General features: G+C 37.2%; 1 protein-coding gene across 1 annotated transcript; it reads right to left on the reverse strand.

The window, feature by feature from the left end:
• Positions 1 to 1,376: 1,376 nt before the first annotated feature.
• LOC126583167 (THO complex subunit 2) lies at positions 1,377 to 21,207 on the reverse strand. The gene is made up of 32 exons (XM_050247478.1): positions 20,901 to 21,207; positions 20,683 to 20,808; positions 20,523 to 20,564; positions 20,312 to 20,371; positions 20,118 to 20,180; positions 19,524 to 19,604; positions 19,085 to 19,153; positions 18,950 to 18,997; positions 17,983 to 18,051; positions 17,771 to 17,904; positions 16,437 to 16,512; positions 15,807 to 16,000; positions 14,780 to 14,860; positions 14,291 to 14,501; positions 13,941 to 14,177; positions 13,774 to 13,854; positions 13,511 to 13,630; positions 13,019 to 13,078; positions 11,643 to 11,770; positions 9,035 to 9,131; positions 8,803 to 8,931; positions 8,554 to 8,657; positions 8,065 to 8,245; positions 7,671 to 7,852; positions 6,902 to 7,508; positions 6,638 to 6,742; positions 6,115 to 6,270; positions 5,949 to 6,029; positions 5,432 to 5,869; positions 2,976 to 4,115; positions 1,974 to 2,290; positions 1,377 to 1,777 (listed from the first exon to the last, which is right to left on the reverse strand). The coding sequence occupies exons 1-32, from the start codon at positions 21,033 to 21,035 to the stop codon at positions 1,714 to 1,716; spliced, it is 5,616 nt and encodes a 1,871-aa protein (XP_050103435.1). The 5' UTR covers positions 21,036 to 21,207; the 3' UTR covers positions 1,377 to 1,713.
• Between the last annotated feature and the right edge of the window lie 5,315 nt (positions 21,208 to 26,522).

Below are 26,522 nucleotides of genomic sequence, written 5' to 3' on the forward strand. Positions count from 1 at the left end.
CAAAATCTTCAAGCAGTACTAAAATCACATGCATGCCGCACTGTTTTCTGTTGATGACTTTTCTTAGCGGGTCTTGGCTTCGTCCACCCGCTTGTATCTAGTTATTTCATTCATCTTAATAATATAAGGTGGAGGGGGGACGGGCGGGGGGTTTCCGGGTGTAATGGTCCTCACCCTTTCGAGGGAGGGTAGGTGCCTCGCACGCGACCATTGCCGAGGAGCTAATCTCGCCTAATCCTTCTCCATTACTTAAAAAACAAATTCACAAGTATGTATTCAAGTTCTAATTAACATTCAGAAAAAAAAAAAAAAAAAAGCCCCTATGACGTTGGCATGTATGGAATTTGAGATTTTATTGAATGCAGTCGTAGTGAATAAAACAATAACAATTAAAATAAGAATGCATTTTGTTCAGAACGCCAGCAATGGCTAGAATGGTTGGTTCTCATGTTTTTGGAACATATCTGTGAAACATTGAATTTGGGATTGAGTTGCACCAACATGGCAGACAACAACGACAGTTCAACAGGAGCGGTGGCGGCACCGCGAGTGGAGTTGGCAACGGTGGTGGTGCTTATATTTTATGATTTCTCTCTATAATATTAATCCCAGATTAATACACGAATTAAAACAAAGTAAAAAAAACTATAAAAACATGCAAAATTATATTTAAACTTGGAGTACTTTTTTTGGTATTTTCACACAATCGATATTAAAATCCCGTACGGTAATTTTCACTACAGTTATCGTTACTTCTATTACACTAATGCTCGAGATGACACAACCCTATTTCTCTCAAACAAATATTTTTTATATAAAGCGTTAGAGCAAGAGCATCTCCTTTTGCCTTGACCCAGTTTAGGGTACCTACCATACCGGTTTTGAACCTATTAGAAAACAACTTTCATGACACAAGTATACCGACATATGACGTTTCGTGTCAATAAAACAAAGATAAGTGGATAAAAAACTCAGGTTTTTTATTTCATTAGAACAGGACTCTACACATGGAGTTTCGTGTCGATAAACCAAAAGATTAGAGGCATCAAAATCACACATCTGACAAAAGGATTATCAAGTTGTACTTCGAACCCCATCATTTTCGTTTATATCAAGTTGTATCTTCGAACCCTACCATGTTCAGGTTCGTTTTTGTTCGACACACCAAATTGTAAATTTGGAAGATTCGCGTTCAGTAATATTACCATGTCTTCAAGAAGATGACCAAAAAAGCCTCCAAATTATGAGTAGCCTCCGACTGATCTCAGAGTTATCGTGTTTTGCACACTCACTAATCTACAGGGACCATTGCCGTTCACAAAATATGAAAAACGAAATCTAAAAATGGAACATTTATCAACGGAAAAAATGGAACGTTTATCGACAGAACTCGGGGCTTCCCGATTTTCCTTTCAAAGTTCCAAGGTACAGATAATTTTACTTCAACTCTGTACACTTGCGATCACTACGGAATTTACAATATTGTACATCATGACAAGAATGAAGTTATCACTACCCAATAGTGACGATAGGACGAAAGGCCGTTTGCCATGAAAGAAATTACAACAGATCTGTTACAAACCAAAGAGTTTCAGCACATCACTTCCGGTGCCTTTGCTTCTACCACCAACCCATCTGTCACAAACCAAAAGAACGAAACTCACCGCATCAAGAGCAGGTGGATGTACCACAAGTGACAAAACTCTACGCACATCACTTCCGATGCCTTCGCTTTTGTTCAGCTCTTTGCCTTTTCTCATCCTCCCATTCATACATCCTGGGACATAGTTAAGGAGTTCTACTATCCGATACAAGATTGCATAACTCAAAACAGAATGGCGAAAAATATATGCATATCATGATAATCATAAATCAGTGTCACGATGATACATGTATTCGTGAATGTATGTTCTCAGCATTTAGCAATTATCTATTATATGCGGAATGACATGAAACATTGACATTAAGGATACGGGTCAGTTTCACGACGAGCCATTTTGCTGGGTACTTCTTTACCATGAATCCTCGGACTTGGTTCCTCCAAGTAGCCTGATCGCTGGACAATGGGTCCTTTTCGGTCTCCCCTATCCCTTCCATCATATGACTGGGACAAACTAATTGAAAGAGGAGGAGGTGGAGGGGGAACTGGTGAATACTCACCTGCTTCCCCGGAAGGCAGATGCTCTCTTTTAAGTTTCCGCCTCTTAGAAGCCACAATTGCATCTGTATCCTCCTTCAAGAGGGTTGCTTTCTCCCTCTCTCTCTCCCTCTCCCGTTCCCGCTCCTCTACCTATACAGAAAAGAGTAAAGCACAAACATAAAAATCATGCCTCATGTACAATGAAACTAATGAGAATTCCATTTGTAGTTTGAACTAAGTGAGTGCCTCAGGTACACTCGTCTGTTCTAAGTATCAAATCATGAAAAAATTGAGATGTTGAGAAATTAGGAGTGGACGTGGAATGCCAACAAAATATGCCTAATTAATAACTGATAATGGACCTATTAAATTCGCAAATAATGTGTATACATAGAAAACTTGACAAACTAAAAAAATAGCAAGTTCTCAATGAACAAACTCATGCTTATGTCGCCCTAAAATCTATACTTGAAGAGTAGAGGCCTGTAAAGGACTAAAAATTACACAGCACTTGGCGTGATAGCAAAGCTACTAAAACTGATAGTCGCACATAATGGTAAATGTGGTATAACACAAGGAAAGTTAACTGTGATTGCGAAAAACCAGGCCTTTTGACCAACTATGATAAATATAGGGGACAAAAACACATGTCTCTACAATTACAAAATACATCAAGATATTACTAATTACACTTAGTTTAGGCATCAATTTAACATACGGTGTTATAATGAGAACAGAAAGAGTCAATAATGCCTGAATATGGAACCACTTATTCTGATATATTGCAAGGAAGTGCCTCAAATGAAACCAAAAACAACTAGCATATTGAGCATACCTTTATTGACAGCCCCTCACGATCTTCGCGCTTTCTTTCTCGAAAATCATCTTCTCTTCTACGTTTTGAATCATCTTGAGAAATTAAGGAATTATCTTCAGATCGTCTACGGTCCTTCTCATCATGCCTTGGGGAAAGCCTCTGAGTATGTCTTGTAGTTCCAAACCTTCTATCTTCATCTTCATCTCTTTTAGCAGAACTAACAGAATGTGGAAGCATGTGAGGAGGTAAGGGTGGTGGCGGAGGTAAGCTTTGTCCATGATATCGATCATCAACATGAGATTTTTCCGCTGATACATCATTGTACCTTACTTTACCTCTGTCATCCTTAGATTTGTCAGGAAGTCTATCCAAATTCCTATCCATACCCCTCTCCTGAAGTTTCTCTACTGAACGCTCCCTTCCATGTCTCTCCATTGACCTGTCCCTGGATCTCTCATTCAAATCATCTCCACGCGACTTTTCAGGACGCTCCAATCTTTCCTTATAATCCTTTTCATGTCTTTCATTGCCCTTATCTTTGGACCGGTCAGAAGGCTTATCAGTGGCCTTGTGAACACTTTGATGATCAGTACCTGAAATTTCAGGATCCAACAGTCGAGCATCAACAGACCTCTCTCGGTCTGACACTCGAGCTTCGCCCTCAAAATCTCTCACTTCAGTTGTCCCTTTCCGCCGTTTGCTCTGTCTGTCAGTTTCTTCAGGACTGGTTCTCTTTTGCAGCTTATCACTAGATTTTGAAGCAGCAGCAGAATTATCATGCCTAGGAGAGTGAACAAGTCGAGAAGAATGGGGCCTTGGTGCATCAGAATTTTCACCACCATCTTCCTTCGGAGCAGAAATCCTTGTATTAGAAGATTTTGCTGCTGCAACCTCCACCTTTGATTCAGTACCATGAATGTCAGTCCTCGCAAATGAAGCTGAACCTTTAGCTGACGCTGAATCTGTGTTACCATTTACTGCGGCGGAAGAGGAAACATTTGAAGTCCCAGCTGATGCATGGGAAAGAATATCTCTGTCACTGATACTAGAAGTTCTGCCAATTGCTTTTCCAGATCTACTATCATCTTTTGCAACATCTTGTTTCAGCGCCTTAGCAAGTGATCCAGTAGGAACTGACCGTTTTGCTTGAGCTCTCAACTGTCAACAAAAGAAAATAAAATTTAAGGAAAAAGGAAGAAAAGTGAGACAATAAGAAAAATGTCGGTGAAATAATTGCTGGAAATATAACCTAAAGCTCAAAGAGGGAGAAGTAGAGAAAATGATTCAATCAAGGTATATAACTCATGACAATAATAAATAAAATTATGCATTTAGCTCTTATCTTTTGGCCATGAAATCTACATACCAAATCCGTGAACACCAGGGCGCAGGAAGTAGGAAAGTTTTACGGCTCAACAATATGCACACCAGGCTTGGAAATAAAATCTTAAGTACCACATAGGTCAACATTCATTACAAACTCAAGCAAGTGAAAGGATACAGCTTGATTGCAGATGTTCCAATAATCTATATACAAGCAGACCATAGATCATTTTTTTTGGTAGTTAGGGGGGAAGGGGAAAGGGGAACCTAGAACCAAGGTGAGGAGGGCCACAAGGGTGCTTGATTTTCACTACAGCACTAGCCCTCCTCAGATATATTATATAGTTAAAACATATGAACTTGGCTGGTGTCATCTAAATTTAACCCTGAAGTAGTGCAGAAGTATCAGCTTCACCACATCCCCGCAAACTTGCGTGGGGTGATTTCAGAGATAAGTGTCTAGCAAGTTCCTTAAATTTCGTTCATTTCCCTTACCAACAACAACAAAGCCTTATTCCACTAAGTGGGGTCGGCTGTATGAATCCTAGAACATCACTGCACTCGGTTTTGTGCCAAGTCTTCCGTTTGATCCAAGTACTCCAAGTCTTTTCTAGAGTCTCTTTCCAAGTATTCCTAGGTCTTCCTCTACCCCTGTGACCCTGAGCCTCTGTCTCGTAATCGCCATATTCTAACTAGAGTGTCTGTAGGTCTTCGTTTCACATGTCCAAACCACCTTAACCGATTTTCTCTCATCTTATCTTCATTCGGCTATTCCTACTTTATCTCGGATATCCCCATTCCTAATCCTATCCTTCCTCGTTCATCTCCCTTGCCAATATGCAAAATTCCCACATATTTACTACATTAATATCTTTGATTGATTTAGCAAACATGATGCAAATGATGGCAAGGAGCACTAAACGAAGGAAATGAAATATAATAAATTTTAAATTCCCGTCTTCTACCCATCCACGGTGCAAAATGCATTTTGCCACCACAACCCTTAATTTCTTCCACTAGACAAACATTCATCTTGCACTGACCTAAAACTGGTCATCACAATGCTGATTAGACTACAGCATGAATGTGACAAATATCCTCAATCATACAATAGTTAAAGACAGAATTTTTTTTATGGGCCAACATAATACCTCAGATTCTGTAGGGTTCTTTGGTGCAGCTTTTCCCATGTTTTCATCTGAGGCTTTATTCGAGAATTCATTCACTTGTTTTTTATTTTCAATAGATCTTGCCGTTGCAGGTTGGAAAGCAGCTGAGGTTATTGATGGCTTAGCATCTGACCCATTCACCGATGAGCTAGCTTTAAGTTTTACATGCCCTTGATCAGATTTTGCAGTTGGGCTACTTTCACCTCTTTCCAACCTCCCATCTACAAGTTTTCTTTTTAGAGTCTGCTCTTTGCCTGAGTTCATTGAATCCGAGTGTTGGGAGGGTACAGCTCCAACTCTTCCTCCCATAGGTTCACCCTGTGCAGCTATTGAATTACCAGCAGAAGACTTTGATCCGTTTTGTCCATTCTTTAAATCAAGATGTCCGTTACCAAATTCCTCATCTGAAACCCATGAAGGCTGCAAATGGGAAACATAAAATTATTAATATTCGTTAATATCTAAGCTGAAAAGCATGCCTCCAAAAATTCACACAAACCTTTTTAGCAGCAAGAGAGGCACAGACACCTGTTGCCAGCACCTTGAGGTCCTCTCTCTCATCACCCTTTATCTTGGAAACCTGCAAGGAAGGTGGCAAAAATTAGAGACACATATGATGCCACTTCAACAAAAACCAAATCAAATGACTATTTGAAATCTCTTACCCGTTTTTCAAGATTAATCCCAGTTTTTCGAGTAACTGGAAAAACACTAGTTATTTTTGTCAACATTATGAGTGCATTTCGAATTTCCATGTACTCTGTTGATTCCAGACATTGAATCAATAACTTTGTAATCCTTTGACTCCATTTCCAGTGAACCTATAACAAAATTGAAAAACAAGGACATCAGAAAAAAATGCAATGAGATACCATAGAATAATTTAAGGTACAAGATAAATTACGAACTCGAACTTGACTTTTAGAAAGGTTGAAGTTCAAACTAGAATCTCAAAGTATATGGATAAAACAGGCATTATGCATAATCAAAAAAATGAACAATAACTACTTGGAAGGACAAGAGTTAGCAAAAATCTTTAAAGGAAACTCAGAATCTCCACTTTAAGACCAATAGTAATCATTCTCTGCTTAGTGACTTTTGTGGCATAGGGAAGTTTATTTTTCCTTTTTTCTATTTGGGGAAATATAGCCGAAGTTAATTTTACACATAAAAAGGACCTGGACTCACCTTGATGAACTGGCCGTAGGTAACTCTCTGGCTATTTGGATATCTATAATATACAGCAAAGCCTGGCATGTTTCCACATTCGCGTTCATAAATAGATTCATCGCTCTGGAAGACAAAACAAGGATCAGCAAGACATAAAATAAATTGGAGAAAGAATATAGCAGTTTCTGGTGCCCGAGTACACCCTCTTATATGTTCATGAATTGTATGATCAGTGTCACCGAATGAAAATACAAAGAACAAAAACATAAAATTGCCTATCACCTTCCAATAGTAAGCAATCCTCAACGTCTCACAGAGAAACTTCCCAAGTCTACCTACTTCATATTCAGTACAGCAGCATATCATAGGCTGCAAGGTTTTACAGATGAGAACATCAATGTGGTTGACTGTGTTAAAAAATGGTGTCCCAAGGGAATGAAGAGTGTGCACAAACATGGCACAATACACAGCATCTGGCATACTGAAAGTACAGCGTGGAAATATACAACGCTGAAGGAACTCCATGTTGATCTTCAAAGTATCAGGGCAAGAACTCAACCATTTGTCCTTCTCCCGAGATAAGCGTTTACGAACAGATGCGACGTTTTCTTCATGCTTATGGAGTTCGCTAGTCAGGCGATCTAGGGATTCTTGAATTCGTTCTTTTTCTTTCTTCCGTTTGGTTATTGCTGAACTTGAATTATCAGAAATCTCTTCCAGAGCTTTAAGAGCAGCATGCTGCTTTGCAATTTCAGCCTCATAACAATTTCTAGGGACATAAAGATCATAGAGCGTGAGCCCCCAAAATGTAGTATAGAGATCAGGTGACAGGCTATTCCAGGATTTTGAAGGCAGCATCCTTTCAGCAGTACTAAGAAGATCTGACCACCTGCTTGCAATTATATAAATATAGCACAGAAACACAAATCAGTTAGGAAAAACAAGGGAATTCATCCTGTCTGCAAAAATAACTAGATGACGATAATCTTTCACGTCAAGATGAGTGCAAATGCAATAAATAAAACAACAGAAAGCACACTAAAAAGTTTACGTTATAGGCTTCCATGGAGACCCAAGATCCAGAACCACATTTCCAGAATGCTCTGTAGCTTCAGACTCTGAACTTGCAGACGTGATACTTTGAGTGTCAATATTGTCTAGAGGCCAGAAGACATCAGAACTCCCTTGGCACTTGAAGAGCCTCATTACAGGGCGATAAATTAAGAAAGCAACCTATGTCATGGAGAAAATAGTGAAAATAGTGAAAACAGTGTATAGGTAAAAGATTTATGTTATTGTAGAAACTGTAATTAAAAAATCAGCACTTAATTGTAAATAGATTCAAAGATTACGATTATGAAATTTACAAACTAAGCACTCTGATTATATACAGATCGAAGAACATAAATCGAGAGAGAGAGAGAGAGAGAGACAGACAGACAGACCTCTGGATCAAGATGGTATTTGTGAACAAGATCGTCAAGCGAAGGAATTAGCTGAGCATAAGCCGATGCCGGTGTCACAGCACTGCAAAGAAATTCCACAAATTGAAGGAGGGTTCCATGACATCTATCAAACTGTTCACTAACCATCTTGATGTAAGGTGCATTCGCCTCTATTATGACCCTGCAGTTAATATAAATAAATAAAAAAATTTGTCAGGTATCTAACTTACCATGTGTTAAATAAAAAAGTGTTCAGATGGCGCATGAACAAAATCAGAACTGTCATGCCAAACCCAAACGAGAGGTGTTCTATCAAGATGTTAGAGACATTGGTCTAACTAGACAATGACCAACCTAGAATCAACTTCAAGATACCTTACCACCAATAATATTTGGTATCAAGAAAAACTAATGCTTCTTGAAAAGATTGTCATTTAACATTATAATGCAGGAAAAAAAAAAAAAAGCAAATAAGCTCTTCAGCCTTACACAGAACGATGCTGAGCAAGAAGTATTAGAAGGGGGATTGCCAACTTGGATTCATCCTTTGGTAGCAGTGAGTCCCTTAGCCTGTTGGTGGACTTGATTAGTGCCTGTTATCAATATTAAAATGAACATTAACATCTTCAAATTTAGGCAACTCAAACATCATACCATGCATTACAGATCATCTCAAACATCAATACATGCATTACAGGTTTAACATCACATCTAATACAATCGAACATTACAAGGCACCTTGTTATTACGAGTAACACCGAAAGAAGTTGCCTGATATCGCAGCGTCTCACTGCCTGCCATGGCATCCAGTTGATCATCAGTCAGATTCTCAGTGTAATGGACATTTGCCATTTGCTGAATAAGCTCCTGACATATCATCCGCGAAATTCACTTCATCAGCAGGAAAGCATAAGGAATAATCATACGAAATTGCTGGTATAACACTATAACCACTGAACCTGGTAAATACCTCGAGGAGAACCAGTTCAATTCCTTGGCCCTTTTTTAGTTGGTTCACAAGATACTGGAAAAGCCCCCTCAATTCCATAGATGGGTATTTCTTACACCTAAATAAAACAAAAAACTGAGTTAGTCAGCTTTCTTAAAAGTTAAATGACATATTTAACTTAATTCCAAAATGAAAAAACAAGAAGAAATAAAAAAAAATATAATAACAACCATCTTGAAGGGAAAAAGAAATAGGAACTACGTTAGAACTACACATTCATCACCTATATCAATAAATTTTATATGAGTTGAGAAGAAACTAAAAAGTGGAAAAAAAGAAAGGACACAGCATAAATCAAGAAAATAAACAAAGAAATACATATCAAGGGGTTAAGAAAACTTGACGAATTGATCCACAAAATTGAACCCAAAAATATTCCTTACAAACCCATAAACAGAATGTAAAATAAAAATATTGTTACAGTAAACTATGTGAAGAGAATTTTAAGTCTTTAGACCAGTGGCTAGAAATTATATCTCCATACAAGATGAAGGGGTAAAAGCTAATTTAGCAAATATATTGTCTATTTAGACACTGTAATCGGAATCCCCCTTTCAGTTTCCACATATTCCCAGATCCATTGATACGGCCTTTTTCTTTTCGAAGATACCAAATTTTATTAATGAAATGGAAATTACAATCTGCAAACAAGAAGTCCACAGCAACGGATAAAACTAAGATCTCAACTTTTACAAGAACAATCATCAAACTAAAGGTACAAGGTGAGACAATTACAAGTAAACCATAGACCACAAGAAAAATCAACTCTAACCATCAATGCACAGATGCTTTCCAATCTAAGTAGATAGAATTCTTGAATTCCACCGAAACTGAGCCCAAAAGAAAAGACCGAAACTTTTCTCCTTTTCCCAGAGCACCTCAATCTGACTCCTTGTGACATTCTAAACTATACATCCCCGGACCACTTTAGCTTTTTACCCTCCCAGCCACCTTGTGCTTTTCAAACAGTAAAGAGTTAGGAATAAAGGTCTCCTCCTTTGAACCATCTTGCAAGTATTGACTTTACCAACGTGCCGCAAGCCACACGAAAAATGTTTCACTGTTGATTGTTTCCAAGTCTGCCCTAAAGGTTGAAAAGAATGAACTTTTTGCTTGTCAAAAAGAAATTTGACATAACACTTGTATGATCCTGAGCATCTAACATCCATTTCCTAGAACTTGGCCTACTGTGAGAAAGGTGCACACTTTTTACACAACAACAGTATGCAGATAGTTCCTCCAACTCTGCCTTATTCAGAATTCTCCCAAAGCCAACGTCCCAACCATGTGGGAAATAAAACAAACCACAAGCCTGGAAATGTTCGAATCTCTACATCTAGGCAGCAAAATGTCTTTGAATTATTCCTAGAGTTTTTTCCCCACCCAACGATCCTTTCAGAATATCTTACCCTGGCGCCACCCACAAGCAACAAATAATTCCAGCACAATAGAAAAGGTTGGAGTAATGAGAAGCATCTTTCCATGGATTCCACCTTTAACCTTTTCCACCAGCTTGGTCATCCCAACCGTAGAGGCCTATCCCATATTTGCTTCTGACCACAGAACGCAATAAAGCTTCCTCCTCCAAATGGAGTCCCAAAAGCCATTTTCTAGCAAATATTTCTTCTTTTCAATAAATTCCCAACACCAGGATAATCCGCAATGAGGAAACTGAAGGGAAGTATCCAACAATATATCTAGACCCTGTATAGCAGTGAAAACAGGCATAAATGCCATCAAACAATCAATGCTAGAGTCAAAAGGAAATCTGAAAAAACACTTGTACGATCCTGAGCGTCTAACATCCATTTCCTAGAATTGGGTGTACTTTGAGAAAGGTGCACACTTTCTACACAACACTAGTATGCAGACAGTTCCTTCACCTCTGCCTCATTCAGAATTCTCCCGAAACCAAAGTCACAACTATGTCGGAAATAAAACAGACCACAAACCTATAAATGTTTGAATCTTTAAATCTCAACAGAAAATAGTCTCTGAATTAGGCTTCCTAGAGTTTTTTGCCCACCCAAAGATCCTTTCAGAATCGTACCCAACAAATAATTCCAACACAAAAGAAAGGGTTAGAGTAACTAGGAGTGTCTTCCCATGGATTCCGCCTTTAACCTCTTTCCACCAGCTTGGTTATCCCATCCATTGAGGCCCATCCCGTATTTGCTTCTGAGCACAGAACGCAATAAAGCTTTCTCCTCCAAATGGAATCCCCAAAAGCTATTTTCCTAGCAAATCTTTCTTCTTCTTCAATAAATTCCCCAACACCATGATAATCCGCAACGAGGAAACTGAAGGGAAGTATCCAAGAATATATCTAGACTGTATGGCGGTGAAAACAAGCATGAATGCCATCAAATAATCAATGCTAGAAAAAGGTAAGAGGGAAAAGAAAGTGATGTAGATCGATAATAAACAAACAGAGCTCAAGAATAATAGAATTCCACAAAACCAAAAAAATAGGCCAACACATTTAACCTACTAAGTAGCATAAGAAAATATAGTATTTCAAAACAAACATATTTATAAAGACAGAAACAATAAGAAAGAAAAGACATACAAGTGACCCCAAAATGAAGCCAAAGATTGAAGCCAGTCTGACAAATTAAGGCCATCATCTTTTAGCTTGTCACGACCTCCTTGAGCCAGACGCTCAATGACAACATATTCCAAAACGTCATACTCCAGCTGTACAGAAAAACATGCATATAAGAAAGAATAAGAAAGAAATCACAGGTTTAAAATATGGAACACTTATATATACACCCAAACATGAAAGCCAAATGCAATAAGTGGACAAGGAACGTCATAAACCAGATAGAATGATGGCTATTCAGCAAAAAGATGCCTCAAGCTAGAGTATGATGTTTCAAGAAATGCAATTAAATATCATGCTGAAAAAGTTAAAAACTGAGCCAACCACAAAGTACATTTCAACAAGCATGCTTCTGAAGTGCCCTGCAATGCCCTAAAGATGAAAATGAATATGAGGAATACTATTCCAATGATACTTAAGGCCATATGTCAGAAAAATCAAAATTATTGTAGCCTCCAAGAAATCTAAGTCAAGACTCTAAAGATTATAGGTTTAAATTATGGGCTATGACTACTATAAATTCATATAATTGAGGCATCCTTCTGAGAAACGACAAACAAACAAAAAATCACAATTGAAATCTTTCAGGATAGGAATCGTACTGGTAATAATCATGCACCAATGTCAGTATGACTAGTTCGAAAACTAGCATGACCCGTTCTAAAATTCCATTAATAGATCTCTCAGAATCCGAAAGGTTATTATGATGACAATTACAATAATTACACCTATATGGTGTTTCCAAGGACCAGAAAATTTCCATTAAGAGCTAGATTAGAGATCACTAAGTGGATGACTAGCCAAGGAATAGTCATACATAATTATTAAGGTAAAAGGCATATGAAGTAGTGTCAAATTTGTTTCGATGTCAATAAAGAGAATATGAAGTTGTGTCAAATAATGTTTGACAATAGCAATCAAAGGAATAGTCATACATAATTATTAAGGTAGAAGGCATATGAAGTAGTGTCAAATTTGTTTCGATGTCAATGAAGAGAATATTAAGTAGTGTCAAATAATGTTTGACAATAGCAATCAAATATAAGTTCTTTTGATAAAGAATGCACAAGTGTTGGGTACAGAATGGCATGCATGGAAACACGTGTTGCATGCATCAATGTGCCCAATAGACAAAATTTCACACAAAATTGTCCTGCAAGTACAAACCACAGGATTGGCCTAATAATCAGAGGAATCATCAGGATAATTACTATGGGTAAGATAACAGAAGGGTCAAAAAAACAGAGGGCTGATATATAGCTAGATATTATTAACAGTCTAAACAGTAATAGGAGTGAAGGAAAAAAAAAATACTAACACAATAAAAGAGAAATTCACACCTGAGTCAAATACTTAAATGCATCTACAACAGGAGCAATCATATCTCTGTACGCCTCAATCTGCAGGTTGTGCCAAGATATTAATAAATGCCTTTATAATTAACAGAATTATTCATTAAAAATAAAAGTAGATCGGTATAAATTAGCGAACAAGGATTCCACTTCTGGCAGAAAACAAAACAAGAAACCTAAGCAACAACATGATATGAGAAATTCACCAAGATAGAAACAGAATACCCAAATAGCTACAAAATAATCTGACAAAATACAGAGAAAGTTAACTCCCTAAATCAGAAGCTTCAGATGCCCACAAACAAGCCCAAAAACACCATAAACACTCCTAACACATTCTCAACACCCTCATATTCCTTTCTGCCCAGAAATATCAAGAGATTAATAACACCTCCGTGCATAAAAATTCAAATGCCAAAAAAAATGAAATTGAAGATTCCAAAAAAATAGGTAATGGTATATTCATCAATAAGATAAGACCTGATGAACAATTGTTCTTAGTACAGTCATTGGATTTGCGTGAGCCAGTTTTGCAACCATCCGACCCAGCTGCTTCAAATTTTCTTTTGCAAGCCGTTTCAAAATTCTTCTTGTGTCCAACTACAAAAAGAAAAAGAAAAAGGCATACCAATGATGCTTTTAGGGAATCAAACTTGCAAGTTGCAACATACGATATAATACGAGAGTAAATGCAAGCATATTCAGAAAGCCCAGGAGATTCAAGACGAATATATATGATGTACCTTGGCTGTTTGTCTTGCAGCTAAAACCATAGGAATCTGCTCATCTTCTTTCTCCCACTCACCATATAAACGATACCGCACCTAAGAAGACAAAATTCATTTAGCAAGAGTGTCTACCACAAAATAAATTCTCAACTGAAGTATCAAATGACTGATGTAAGGCAAACCTCATAGGGAAGCAGATTCATCACTTCCCAGATCTCCTGTCCAACAGCTGGATTTGCAGGTACCAATTGTAATGAAGGAAGTAGACATGTTCCCAAAGCTTCCTCTATCCTTGACCTTGCTTCCTTAAGATGCAGACGAGGATTACCTCCAAAAACATGATTGGGATCTATGACTCCTTCACCACTGTTTACAAGCTGAAGCGCAGACGAGTAATAACCTCTCAATACTCTACAGACCTACTCCAAAAGAGACAGTGACAAAGACCAACACACACATAGTCAACTCTTAGGTCATTAGGAGATATAACTCAAATAGACAAAACAAGAACATTAGAAATAGATAATTGCACCTTCTGCAGCAACAAAGTATTACGATAAAGATATGGTCCAGCACAAGTAAGCATCTGAAAAAGTTCTTTTGGAAGTTCTATAAATGATCCATGGATTGATGCATTTTCTGTATTCATCACATCAATACTAGTTCCTGAGGAAGCCCCAAATATTGGAAGATGTGCTCGACGAACAGTGTCATAAGCAGAAGAGATTGATTTTTCAATGAGCCTGGACTCAAGAATCAAATAATTATTAAAAAAAACAAAAGTAGATGAATGGCCAAAGCTAAGAATGACCATGGACAACAGAAGAAGGCTACAGAAAGCCAAGTTAATTAACTTTTCAAGTGCGCTCAAAGAAATTATGCACAATCAGCCACCTATGTGCACTTGTGTGTTTTTTGTGCATACATATTTATGAGAGCACATCCGACCAAATAAATAGATACACAATTAGCTCATAGCATAAAACGAAAATAGAGTGAAAGAAAATACATTAAAATTTACCTAAACAAGCTGTCGCAGATTTGAATATGTTCAACAGGATGGAGAGGTGAGAGCCGCTCAAATAGTAGATGTGCATGGTACCTGATGAGAGAAAGAACAGTAACAAATGAGATACTTTAAAATGAATACAAAATAAAAGCTACTAAATCTAGTGTACAAAAGCTACTAAATCTAGTTTAGAGATTACAATTTCTCTTCTATTTTTAGGGATTTGTTAGCAGCCGTTATTTGATTTGGTCTAGCTTTTCCTCTGTTCAATTAGTTTTCTTTAGGGGTCCTTGCTAGTTCTCTTATAGCCCCAGGTGGATATCTTTTCCACGTGGTTTACTTTTTCTCTTTTGTAATTCTTTCGTTTTATAAAATTCTATCGTTTCTTTTCAAAAAAAAAAAGTGAAATCAGTTATAAACTTCAACAAGCTGGATTCATAATATTTTTGGAACAGACTTTAAGACATCCACCTTTGTGTGTATTATATGCATTCAAAACAAAAACCAAATACCAATCTTTTATGCAGACAGCCGACAAAGAGCTGGTTAGAAGTTCTCAATGTTTATGCAGAACAATAAGCACACACCATTTTAGCTTTTCACATATTTTCCAAGCCCTAATGTTGTGAACTTCCACTCAACTGAAAGCATGTTGGTTCACAAAATGTATTGAGTACTATACAGTATACAACAGGGTCCAATGATCACCAATACTGTTGAAAACATGTAAACCATACATTCACAGAATTTTCACATGAGAAAATTAAAAAGAATCATCAGCAAGGAAACACAAGAACCTCTATTTCATAAACGAATTCATTAAACAAATGACGCAACAATTGGAAAAGTACCCTTCAAAGTAGGATACGACCGCAAAACAGACAACTAATAGGCTCAAGAAAGGGGCAACTTAAGCCAGCAGCAACAGCTTATAGTATAATAATCAATGTAAACAAGAAAAGAGAAAATAAGTAAAAACTCAGGAATCATTTAGGGGGAACAGCTGGGAGCTAGAAGTTCCAAGTACAAACAAGCATACCAGTCATCTACGGAAAGAAAACCAGTAAGCAAGCCCAAAGTTTGATTATTTTCACACTCTGCAGACCGCTCACAAACTGCACCTGTTTCCATGTCTAAAGCGGCAAAAAAATCTATTGTCACATCTCCTTGTTTCTCATCATCCATCAGATCCTTCCCAGTTGCAGCAAGATTTATTTTACCAATTTTGTTAGCCTGCAAATGACCAGATGTTCATGTCAAAATAAAAAGGCCAAGTCTTTCATATAAAAGGAAAGGGATTTTGAAGGTATGTTAAATAAGCAAGTAAAGCCACCACCATAACTAAATGACAAAATACATGAACACTCAACAAAAAAGTAGAATCCACCGGACAAAATATACACAATTCTCTTGTCCATCAATGCCCTAAATTTTTATGCTGGGAAAAGAAAGCACATAACATACAGCTGAAACATAACATGTAGAATCAAAATAAGTTATGGCCTCATGCATTGATAACCATTCCAAGAAACTCCACAATTATATATATGTACACACACACACACACACACACACACACATATATATATATCTGATCTGATAATCATCCATATTTCATACATTTAATAAGTTATATCTCATTTTTCACCAAAAAAAGAAAAAATTTTACCTCATCAAGTCGCTTGGAAGAGAAAGCACTATAATGCTCAAATGCCTCATTGTCCTTGGGAAGTAGATGAGCATATCTGTCAAAAACATAAATTTAATATTAAAAAAAAAAAAAAAAAAAAAACCAGCAAGCCCAGCACAAATAGAACTCTAATTCAGACCATCACAGAAACTGAAAAGCAGATAATCAACAGCAAAGTAGCACACATAACAATGATACTAAGATATATATAGCTTAACCAACCACAATCAAGCTAAAAGATGTACAGGTGGACATAAACACACTCCAAGTGGTTCCAACATATCTTAATCCTCCTCTAGCTCCATGCATATTTACCATTAAGAAATATTCATTATAAACCTTGCACTCATAAGCACAATACCAAAATTGACACAACCTTAGGTTCAATCACTGTTAATGTCTAGCGTCTAGGTCAAACTGCACATGCAGCAGAAGCACCACAACCCTCAATATTGACTCATGGACCCCTAAGAAAGATGTGTCGCAACTAGGTGCCATCATACCATAAGGACTCTATGTATAGTACATTGTTTAAAAAACGTGCCTTAAGGCGCGCCTAGGCGGCTTTGGAGGCGGGGTGATGATGAAAACGCCTCAGCCCAGCGGGAGTAGGCTTAAACTCGCCTAGACGTGGTTGAGGTGCACCTAGGCGCCTAAAGTGTTCCACTGGGCCTTTTTTTAATCTTTTGATTAAAAAAAAATTTAAAATAAAAAAAAAAAGAACCTACCCAAACCTCAAAATGACGTCGTTTTGGGCAGGGTTTTTTAAAACATTGATAGCACACAAGCCGATCCTTAAGCTTACCAGCTTTTGTACCAAAGTACTAAGAAAGAGCCCATTGGCCATGACAAGGAACAAAGAGTTTATACATACCCATAAATATGGCTTGTACATAAACATAGCGATTGATGGCAGCGGGCATATGAAATTTATTAGTAATCACTGCTTTGCAAAAGCAATTTACCTCCCAACCATTCCTATCAGCTAACAAATGTAGTTATGAGAACAACTGAATCCATACTAAAACCAATTCAGATATATGGCCTATGGTGGTAGTGTCGCACTACAGAAAACCATAAATCTTGTAGTGTCCATGATTCCCTCGGGGTATCAAGGACACTAGGCTGCACTTGTCCTTACTAAAGCTGAACACAGGCCATGGATGCCAAGTCTATGTCTCACACTGGCACTGACATTGCTGTTTCATGTGTTCCAAGAGGTAACATCATCCATGCTTGAATCAAGATATAGGAAACTTAGCAAACAATATGGTTTTCCTATCAAATACCAAACTAAACAAAGGAAAACTCACATGCTATCAAGATCAATAAAGTCCTCTTTCACCAGCAAAGCTGTTAGCTTATAAAGTCCAAATGGTACTGGACTATTTACTTCCAAGCGCTGATAGTATTGAAATTTGAAACCAAGGACTTGTGAAGCATGAGACTGCAAAAGATGTAACGTCAATTAAAGATTTTTGAACTAGAGAATAGGACTTTAACTTCGTCAATAGAATATCCTTACCTTTGGAAAAATTGGTATCAGCTCCAAAAAGACATCACTATCTGGTTGAAGTTCAAAGCACTCCAAAACCTAATAAAAAAAATATGGAAGGTAAATAGTGATATAGATTAGAACTCCATATTCTTATTAAATGCATCAGAGAAAGGACAGTACTTGCTTCTGTCAAAAAAAGGACAGTACTTGCTACTGATGCATCATGAGGAGCTCCTCTCTATATGGAGATGTGCCTCATCTAGAAGTGGACACTTGCCCAAAATTAAAATAAATACATAAAATTTGAAACAAACCAAAGAACTCCTTGTTGGGTTGTACCAGCCCATGATGAGTTGTACTAAGGCTATTAGGAATTATAATCTTAAGAGGATTAAATTATTTTTCCCAATTGGAGTTAGTTTCTCAATTGGAGAAAGATTCATAACTAGATTCCAATTAGGATTAGTAATCCTTATTGAAGAAGACCTTTATTATGTCTATATAAAGGGGCTATTGTACTAGTTTTGAATGGGAGCAAAACAATATTTTGTATACCACTCAAGGGATTAGAGTGAGAGAATATTGTAAGGGTGAAGTGTGAGTGAGAGAATATTCTAAGGGCAAAGTGTGTGTGAGAGAAAAGAAAAGAGATAAAGAGTGTATTTCTTGTTCTTGTTCTTTCAGGTTTATCGTCAAGTTCTTAATTCTAGAGACTTGGCAAGATTATTGGTTGTACTCATTATTGATATAGTGAAAGATTGTTGTTCCTGCCACGTGGACATAGGCACATGTAGCCGAACCACGTTAATTCTCTGTGTTGTTCATCTTGGTTATCTTGTTTCATGGTTTCCTTGTACATTCTGTTTTTCCCATTCTTAAACACGATATTCTCAACACTCCTCCTGATACATCTGAAGCCAACTATTGTCTCCCAAAATAATACAGGCTATATAGAAAGAAAAAAGTACAACTAAGGTAAACAGCGACAACTTACAATATCGAAAACATGATTTGGGTCCAGATCAAAATGTCCAATTAATGACTGCACAAACCAATGTAATTAGAAAGTTGAAAAGTATATATAAAGAAGCAAAAAACTTGTAGAGAAAACAGGACTTAAAATCTACACCTTTATAATTCCTATTGTTGCTGCTGCATTGTGTGATGAAGTTTCTGAGTTTTGGCAAAGAAGAGTAACCTACAAATAGACAAACAATGAAATATACATGATTAAATTTCTCAAATCTGGGTAAATTAAAGCACATATTTCAACCAAGGTGCACCTAAAGAGAGGACAACGCAAACTTTAAAATCATACTGATAATATACAACTTAATTGTGACTTCGCCGTGGAATGGAAGTAAACAAAAATGGAGAAACACAACACATTTGAGAGGAGCAGCACTTGTAAATAAATCCAAATACCAAAGATAGAATCGACAAGACAATTATCTTTTTTTCCCAAAAGAAAACCAGCAAGCACTCAAAACCAGTAAGGGAAGATTGTTGTGAAAAGAATATTGTAGAACACTGAACAACTTCGAAAAGATCATCAACAATAATCATACCAGCTTGGCATAGCCCTCGCTCTCTTCTCGGAGAAGGTTAAATTTTGTTTGCTGATATAGAAGACGGGTATTTACTCTGACCTGAAATTGAAATCAAATGCAAATCAAATGCAAATCAAATTTTACGGTATTCCCAGACTACTACATCAACATATTGATATTTTGGTAATAAACTTGTTACATAAGATGCTTTTCATAGTAAACTTAGCAAGCCATACTTTGTAAGGAACTTAGGGATCATGCAAGTCATTACACACAATTCCGAGCTTTATTTGTTCAAGCAAAGTATTGAACTTACATTTACCTTTAACAAATAGTGTCACAGGTTGATTCATCCAAAAGTTCATGTTATTATCAATTGACAAGAAAATATACAAACAAAACAGTGCAAGGTAAATAGAATGAGCATCAATATGGCCCTTCATCAGATAAAAGAAATTATAAGTTTACAAGGGTAAAGCAAGATTCTTTTTGGACAAGCTCGTGTGAGTATGACACATTGTTATAAGGTGAACTACGACATAACATCTGCTCATATTATGGGTAAGGCCCCCATCATCTAAGCATATAGCTACATGGTAACGATCTCATTACCTCTTTACTCTTCAATTCCTGAGCCTTTATCTTGATCATTTCAGCCTCCCACAAAAATTCTTCCTACAATTTATAAAGCATATATGCATCAGTTCTATTTCATACAAGGAAAAGAAAGCGGAGATCGAGCCCAACGAAGAAAAAACCATGACCAGACAACCATCCGTAAACTAGTATAAAGGATGAGTGCTCACCTCACAGCGCTCCTGGAAAAGTCTCAACGGAACTAAGGAAGATTCCACCAACCATTTGGCCTGATAAAGAGAAAACAACTGAACAATTACAAACAGTGAAGACACACCAATAAGAAAGTACTATTAATGACTAGAGCAATGAAGTAGCAAGAAGGCAATGAACACCAATATATTACAAGACTCCTATTTTTCAAATGACCAAAGTACTAACCAATTTTACTAGACGAGCACGATCCTCTCCAGGCATTCTAATCTGCAAATGAAGCGAACGTCCACGAGTCAAATAATCACACATTTAAACCCAAATTCATCTATTTCTCAATCTTGCACAATAATCACGCACTTCGCAAGCCAAATTACGAAGAACTCACATCTTGAGACAATTGGGTGATGATATCCACAAAACAGGAAGGCAAGTCTTGGTCCGAAACCTCGTCGGAGAACTCAACCGAATCCAAGGCCGCTTTACACTTGTGAAGCGGCAGTTCCCCACATACCTAGCAATCAGAGCGCACACAAAATTCAATCCAAAACCCTAGTAAGTACCAAAATTGAAGACACGAGAAGTGGGCGGGCACATTGAGCTTACCATGGTGGAGCAGAGCTCGTAGAGAAATCGAAGCATCGGAACCGGGTCCGGGAGCTTGAAACTAGGGTTTCCATTCTTCCATTGACGAAGGCAGTCATCTGTGACGTACGCACGCTCTACGGGGGGGAGAGACATGGTCGTATGCAAAATTCTACTGAGAGTGGAGCTCCAGTACTTCAATTTTCGGCCGGTAGAAAACTAGAACGACGGAGGAACCCTAGCCCTAGCCCTATGTTTGGTTACAAGTATAGCGAGTTCCGCAGTTGGAAAAGAGGGGAGTTTCTGTTACGTTTCGGGTTGTTATGTACTGTGATTGACTTAATCACAATTACCTTAATGTGTAAGCTAATGGGGTCAATGTGCAAATTGGATCTTTGTTATTAATTTGTTGGCCAGCTGGCATTTATCATTGTGACTAATTTAACAATGGCTTGTAAAACCATCTTCAATGAAAATGTCAAATTTCATTCTTATAGCCGATATGGTAAAATAACATTTTATAAAATCTCCTACTCTAACTGAGGTATCAAATTAAAATACTTTTGGGTTATCTATAAAATTAGATGGGGCAGAATATAATAATAATAAAATAATCATTAAGTGAAAAGAAATATGTGGGCCAACGTTAAATTGGAACAAAACTATGATCTAACATTGCCTTCAAATTTGGCAACAAACTGGAGAATGTCAATTTATGTGGAATTTTGGCATCTACTTTGGAATTAGAAAATCACCATTTTTTTGTCAAAATAGTCTGCGTTGTTATAAATAGGCAAAAATTAGAGAGATAATATTTGTTAGGGATAGGAGCGAAGCGGGTGCAAAATATCACACTGTTTAGTTTCGTAACACAAAAGGATTGCAGGTAAAAAGAGGAAGGGGGATACTGATATTATTGTTTTCAGTTCTTTTCTTTAGCAGTGTTGTGTGTATTGTGATCACACGGAGTGTTCTTTATGTAGAGCAACACCCGTGACTAACAAAACAGACAAAATGATTACACTTTTGAAAGCACCACACAACAACTATTCCTTACTATTCCCTATTATTCCCAAGTCTCCTTCACTGTGGGCATTCATTCATCCTCACAATTTTACAACATTCCCCCTTGGATGCCCACATTTCTACATCAGTTACCTCGTTAAACTTTGCTTGGAAAAATCCAATGGGAAAAAACCATAACGAAGAAAAAAAAGTACAACTTTATCTGGATTGTTGATATAGTGTTAAGTATGCTTTTGTTGCCTCATTAAAACCTTGATAGGAAAAATCCTAGTCTAAGGAAAAAGAGTACAACAAGCATGTATCATGGATGCTCCCCCTTACATGTATCTCTCCCTAATTCCGCATTCTTCAAATTTAATTTATTGGTAAGTCGACGTAATCTGATACCCTGCACTAGCTTCTGAATTGTGCACTTTGGTAGAGATTTGGTGAACAGGTCTGCCAGATTTTCATTTGAACGAATTTGTCTGACTTCAATAACTTTAGTCTTCTGAAACTCATATGCACTAAAAAAACTTTGGAGATATGTGTTTAGTCTTACCCTTGATTAATACTTCTTTCATTTGGGCAACACATGATGCATTATCTTCATGAATGACAGTTGAAGTGTCTATCTTTGAAGGTAGACCACATGAATTCTGGATATGATGGATCGTTGATCTTAACCATGAACATTCACGACTTACTTCATGTAAAGCAAGTATTTCCGAGTGATTGGAAGATGTAGCAACTAATGTCTGCTTTGTTGAGCACCAGGAGATTGTTGTATCTCCATTAGTGAACACATATCCAGTTTGTGAGCGGGGCTTTATGCGGATCAAAGAGAAAACCAGCATCTGCATATCTAACAAGAATCTGGTCATTTGTGGATTTCTCTGAGTAGAAGAGGTCCATGTTTGTTGTCCCATGAAGGTATCGTAAAACATCTTTGACTCCCTTCCAATGACGAATTGTTGGAGCATAGCTATACCTTACTAACATGTTGACTAAAAAAGCTATATCTTGTCTAATACATTGTGCTAAATACAAAGCACTCAAATATGGTACTTCTGGACCAATGACCATTTCATCATTTTTTTTAGAAGGAATGGATCTTTCTTAATGTCCAAAGAACGAACGATGATTGGCGTGCTGAGTGGATAAGCTTTATCCATGCCAAATTGCTTTAGGATTTTTTCAATGTAAGCTGATTGATGGACCAAAATTCCATTAGCACAATGCTCAATCTGTAGGTCGAGTCAATATTTTGTTTTCCCAAGGTCTTTCATTTCAAATTCGCTTTTCAGATATTCAGAAGTTTTGTTAAGCTCTTTAGGGGTTCCAACTAGGTTCATATCATCAACATATACTGCCACTATAGCAAATCCAAATTTTGATTTCTTAATGAACACACAAGGGCAAATGACATTGTTGGTATATCCTTCTTTGATTAAATACTCACTGAGACGATTGTATCACATTCGTCCAGATTGCTTCAACCTATACAATAATCGCCTTAATTTGATTGAGAGCATACCTCGTGGTTTGTTAGTCATTTCAGGCAACTTAAGTTCTTTTGGGACCTTCATATATATATCTATATATATATATATATATTAGTATCTAATTCTCTATATAGATACGCGGTAATAACATCCATAAGTCGCATGTCAAGTTTTTCTGAAACCACCAAACTTATTAAGTAACGAAACACAATTGCGTCAATTACAGGAGAATATGTCTCATCATAATCAATTCCATGTCTTTGTGAAAAACCTTGTGCAACGAGTCGTGCTTTATATCTTGCAATCTCATTTTTCTCATTGCGTTTTCTTGTGAATACTCACTTGTAAACCACGGGGTTTACACCAATCGGGGTTTGGACTACCAGTCCAAAAACACTTTGTCTTTCCAATGAATTTAATTCTACCTGGATTGCATATTTCCAATTAGGCCAATCTTGTCTATATTTGCATTCATCAACAGAGCGGGACTCAATATCATCGCTTAATATGATTTCAGTGGCTACTGCGAATGCGAACATGTCGTCGATGATTATTTCATTTTGATCCCACAATTCTTAATACATGCATAATTTATGGAGATTTCTTTACTTTCATGTACTTCTGTCTCTTCAGGGACATGTGTCTCATCAATGACATTTTCTTTTTTTGAAAGTGCCGAATCATGAATTGTGGATCTGTCATTCATTTTCTTTTCTTGAATGATTTCATTTGGATTTAGTTGTGCCCTTATCTTTCTCTTTCGAAAGGCTAAATCTTTTGAACCTGGGGGTCTACCACGCTTCAGGTGTGCACTGAATGAATCATTCACTGCCACCTTATTTTGTCCAACGGGAACATCAATTCTTGCAGGCACATTTGTAGCTGGTATATGTGATTTTGTCACTTTTGAAGCATCATTAAATGTCTTTGGCATTTGATTAGCAATACTTTGAAGATGAACGAATTTTTTCACTTCATTTTCACATTAAGTGTTTTGTGGATCAAAATGAGATAAGGTTGGTACAACCCATGTCAGCTCTTGCCGTTTTTCTGGAACGGTCTTTTCTCCCCCTAACAATGGGATGACTGTTTCATCAAAGTCACAATCCGCAAAACGAGTTGTAAACATATCACCTATCAAGGGTTCCAAATATCTAATGATATATGGTGAATCAAAACCTATATAAATTCCCAGTCTGCGTTGAAGTCCCATTTTAGTGTGTTTTGGCGGTGCAATAGGCACATAAATAACACAACCAAAGACTCGTAAATATGAAATGTTTGGCTGATAATCAAACATGAGTTGTAATGGTGAGTATTGGTGGTTGGCTATAAGTTTCAATCGAATCAATGATGCAACATGTAAGATGGTATGTCCCCATGCAAAAACTGGCAATTTTGTTTTCGTGGGCAGAGTACGAGCTATTAATTGAATCTGCTTGATAAATACTTATGCTAAACCATTTTGGGTATGGACATGAGGAAAAAAGTGTTCAACATCAATACCTAGTGTCATGCAGTAATCATCAAAGGTATGAGATGTAAATTCACTAGCGTTATCAAGTCGGATTGACTTGATAGGGTAATCTGAGAACTGTGCTTGCAACTTAATTATCTGAGCAAGAAGTCTCACAAAAGCTACATTTCGAATAGACAAGAGGCAAACATGTGACCATCGAGTAGATGCATCAACCAAAATCATAAAATATTGAAATGGTCCACAAGGTGGTTGAATAAGCCCACAAATATCCCTTTGAATTCTTTGCAAAAATGATGGGGATTCAACATCAATCTTTAGTTGTGATGGTCTAATCACCAACTTCCCTTGAGAACAAGCCTTGCAAGGGTTATTATTTGAGATAGCAATGTGTCTGCTTAATAATGGATGTCCATTAAAGTTGGTAATGATTATATGGATCATGGAGGATCCTAGATGACCCAGACGGACATGCCAAAACATGTAAATTTTTTAATAAATGAACTTCTGTTTCATGACAGTATATGCTTCAATTGTCTTTATGTATGTATAATACAATCCACTCGATAAACCACGCAATTTCTCCAATGTACGCTTCTGGGTATCATTGGAGGTAATACATAGATATTCCACATTTTATGCACTTTTCGTTTCAATGTGGTATCCATTTAACCGTATGTCTTTAAAACTCAACAAATTTTTAGTAAATCGAGTAGCGTACAACACATTTTGTATGGACAATATTGTTCCATTTGGTAACATGATCTAGGCTTTCCCTGAGCCTTCAATTACATCTGATTAGCTTGATATTGTTGTTAGCTTTACTTTTGTAAGCATCAAGCTTGAGAAATATTTTCGATCTTGAAGTTTTGTATGCGTGGTCATGCTGTCTGCAAGACAAATATCTCTGTCATTGCTTTTGTTTTGAGAATAACCATAGTTTTTATCCATACTCTCTGAGTAAGGGAATCACAGTTAAAAACAGTTTATTCATAATAAAAGGAAATTGAAATGCCACTTTTATTGAATTGAAATGTGAGCTTTAAACTACTAGTTCAGAATAATAAGAGTACATCAAATAGAAATGATTCAATCCGACCAATACACTTCATTCCCTCTTTCCACAATGAAGTCTGAGACATCCATATGGGCCTAAATGCCTTGGAATCTGGTTGTGAAACTAGACACCATAATTTTTACCTTTCTCGTTCCACCGGCCTCGCTTGTGGCCACGTCCTCGTTGGTAATTATTGCCACGAGAGGATGTGGTGTTCACTTCAAGGGAAGCATCATTCACTTCTGGGAATGGTGCCGATCCAATAGGTCGAGACTGATGATTTTTTATTAGAAGCTCATTGTTTTGTTCGACCATAATGAGCACATATATCAGCTAGTTGTACTCAGTAAAGCCTCACTTTCTATACTACTGTTGCTGCTACAGGAGCACGTTGGAGGCATGAAAAGTGCTGAAAGTCTTTTCTAGCATATCTTCATCAGTGATGGTTTCCCTATAAAGCTTCATCTTGGAGCTAATTCTGAACATTGCAGAATTGTACTCAACCACCGACTTAAAATCCTGAATCCTTAAGTGTGTCCACTCATAACGAGCTATTGGAAGAATCACCGTTTTCCAGTGATTGTATCTATTTCTCAATG

The sequence above is a fragment of the Malus sylvestris genome, chromosome 9, assembly GCF_916048215.2.
Source record: "Malus sylvestris chromosome 9, drMalSylv7.2, whole genome shotgun sequence".
Taxonomy (NCBI): Eukaryota; Viridiplantae; Streptophyta; class Magnoliopsida; order Rosales; family Rosaceae; genus Malus; species Malus sylvestris.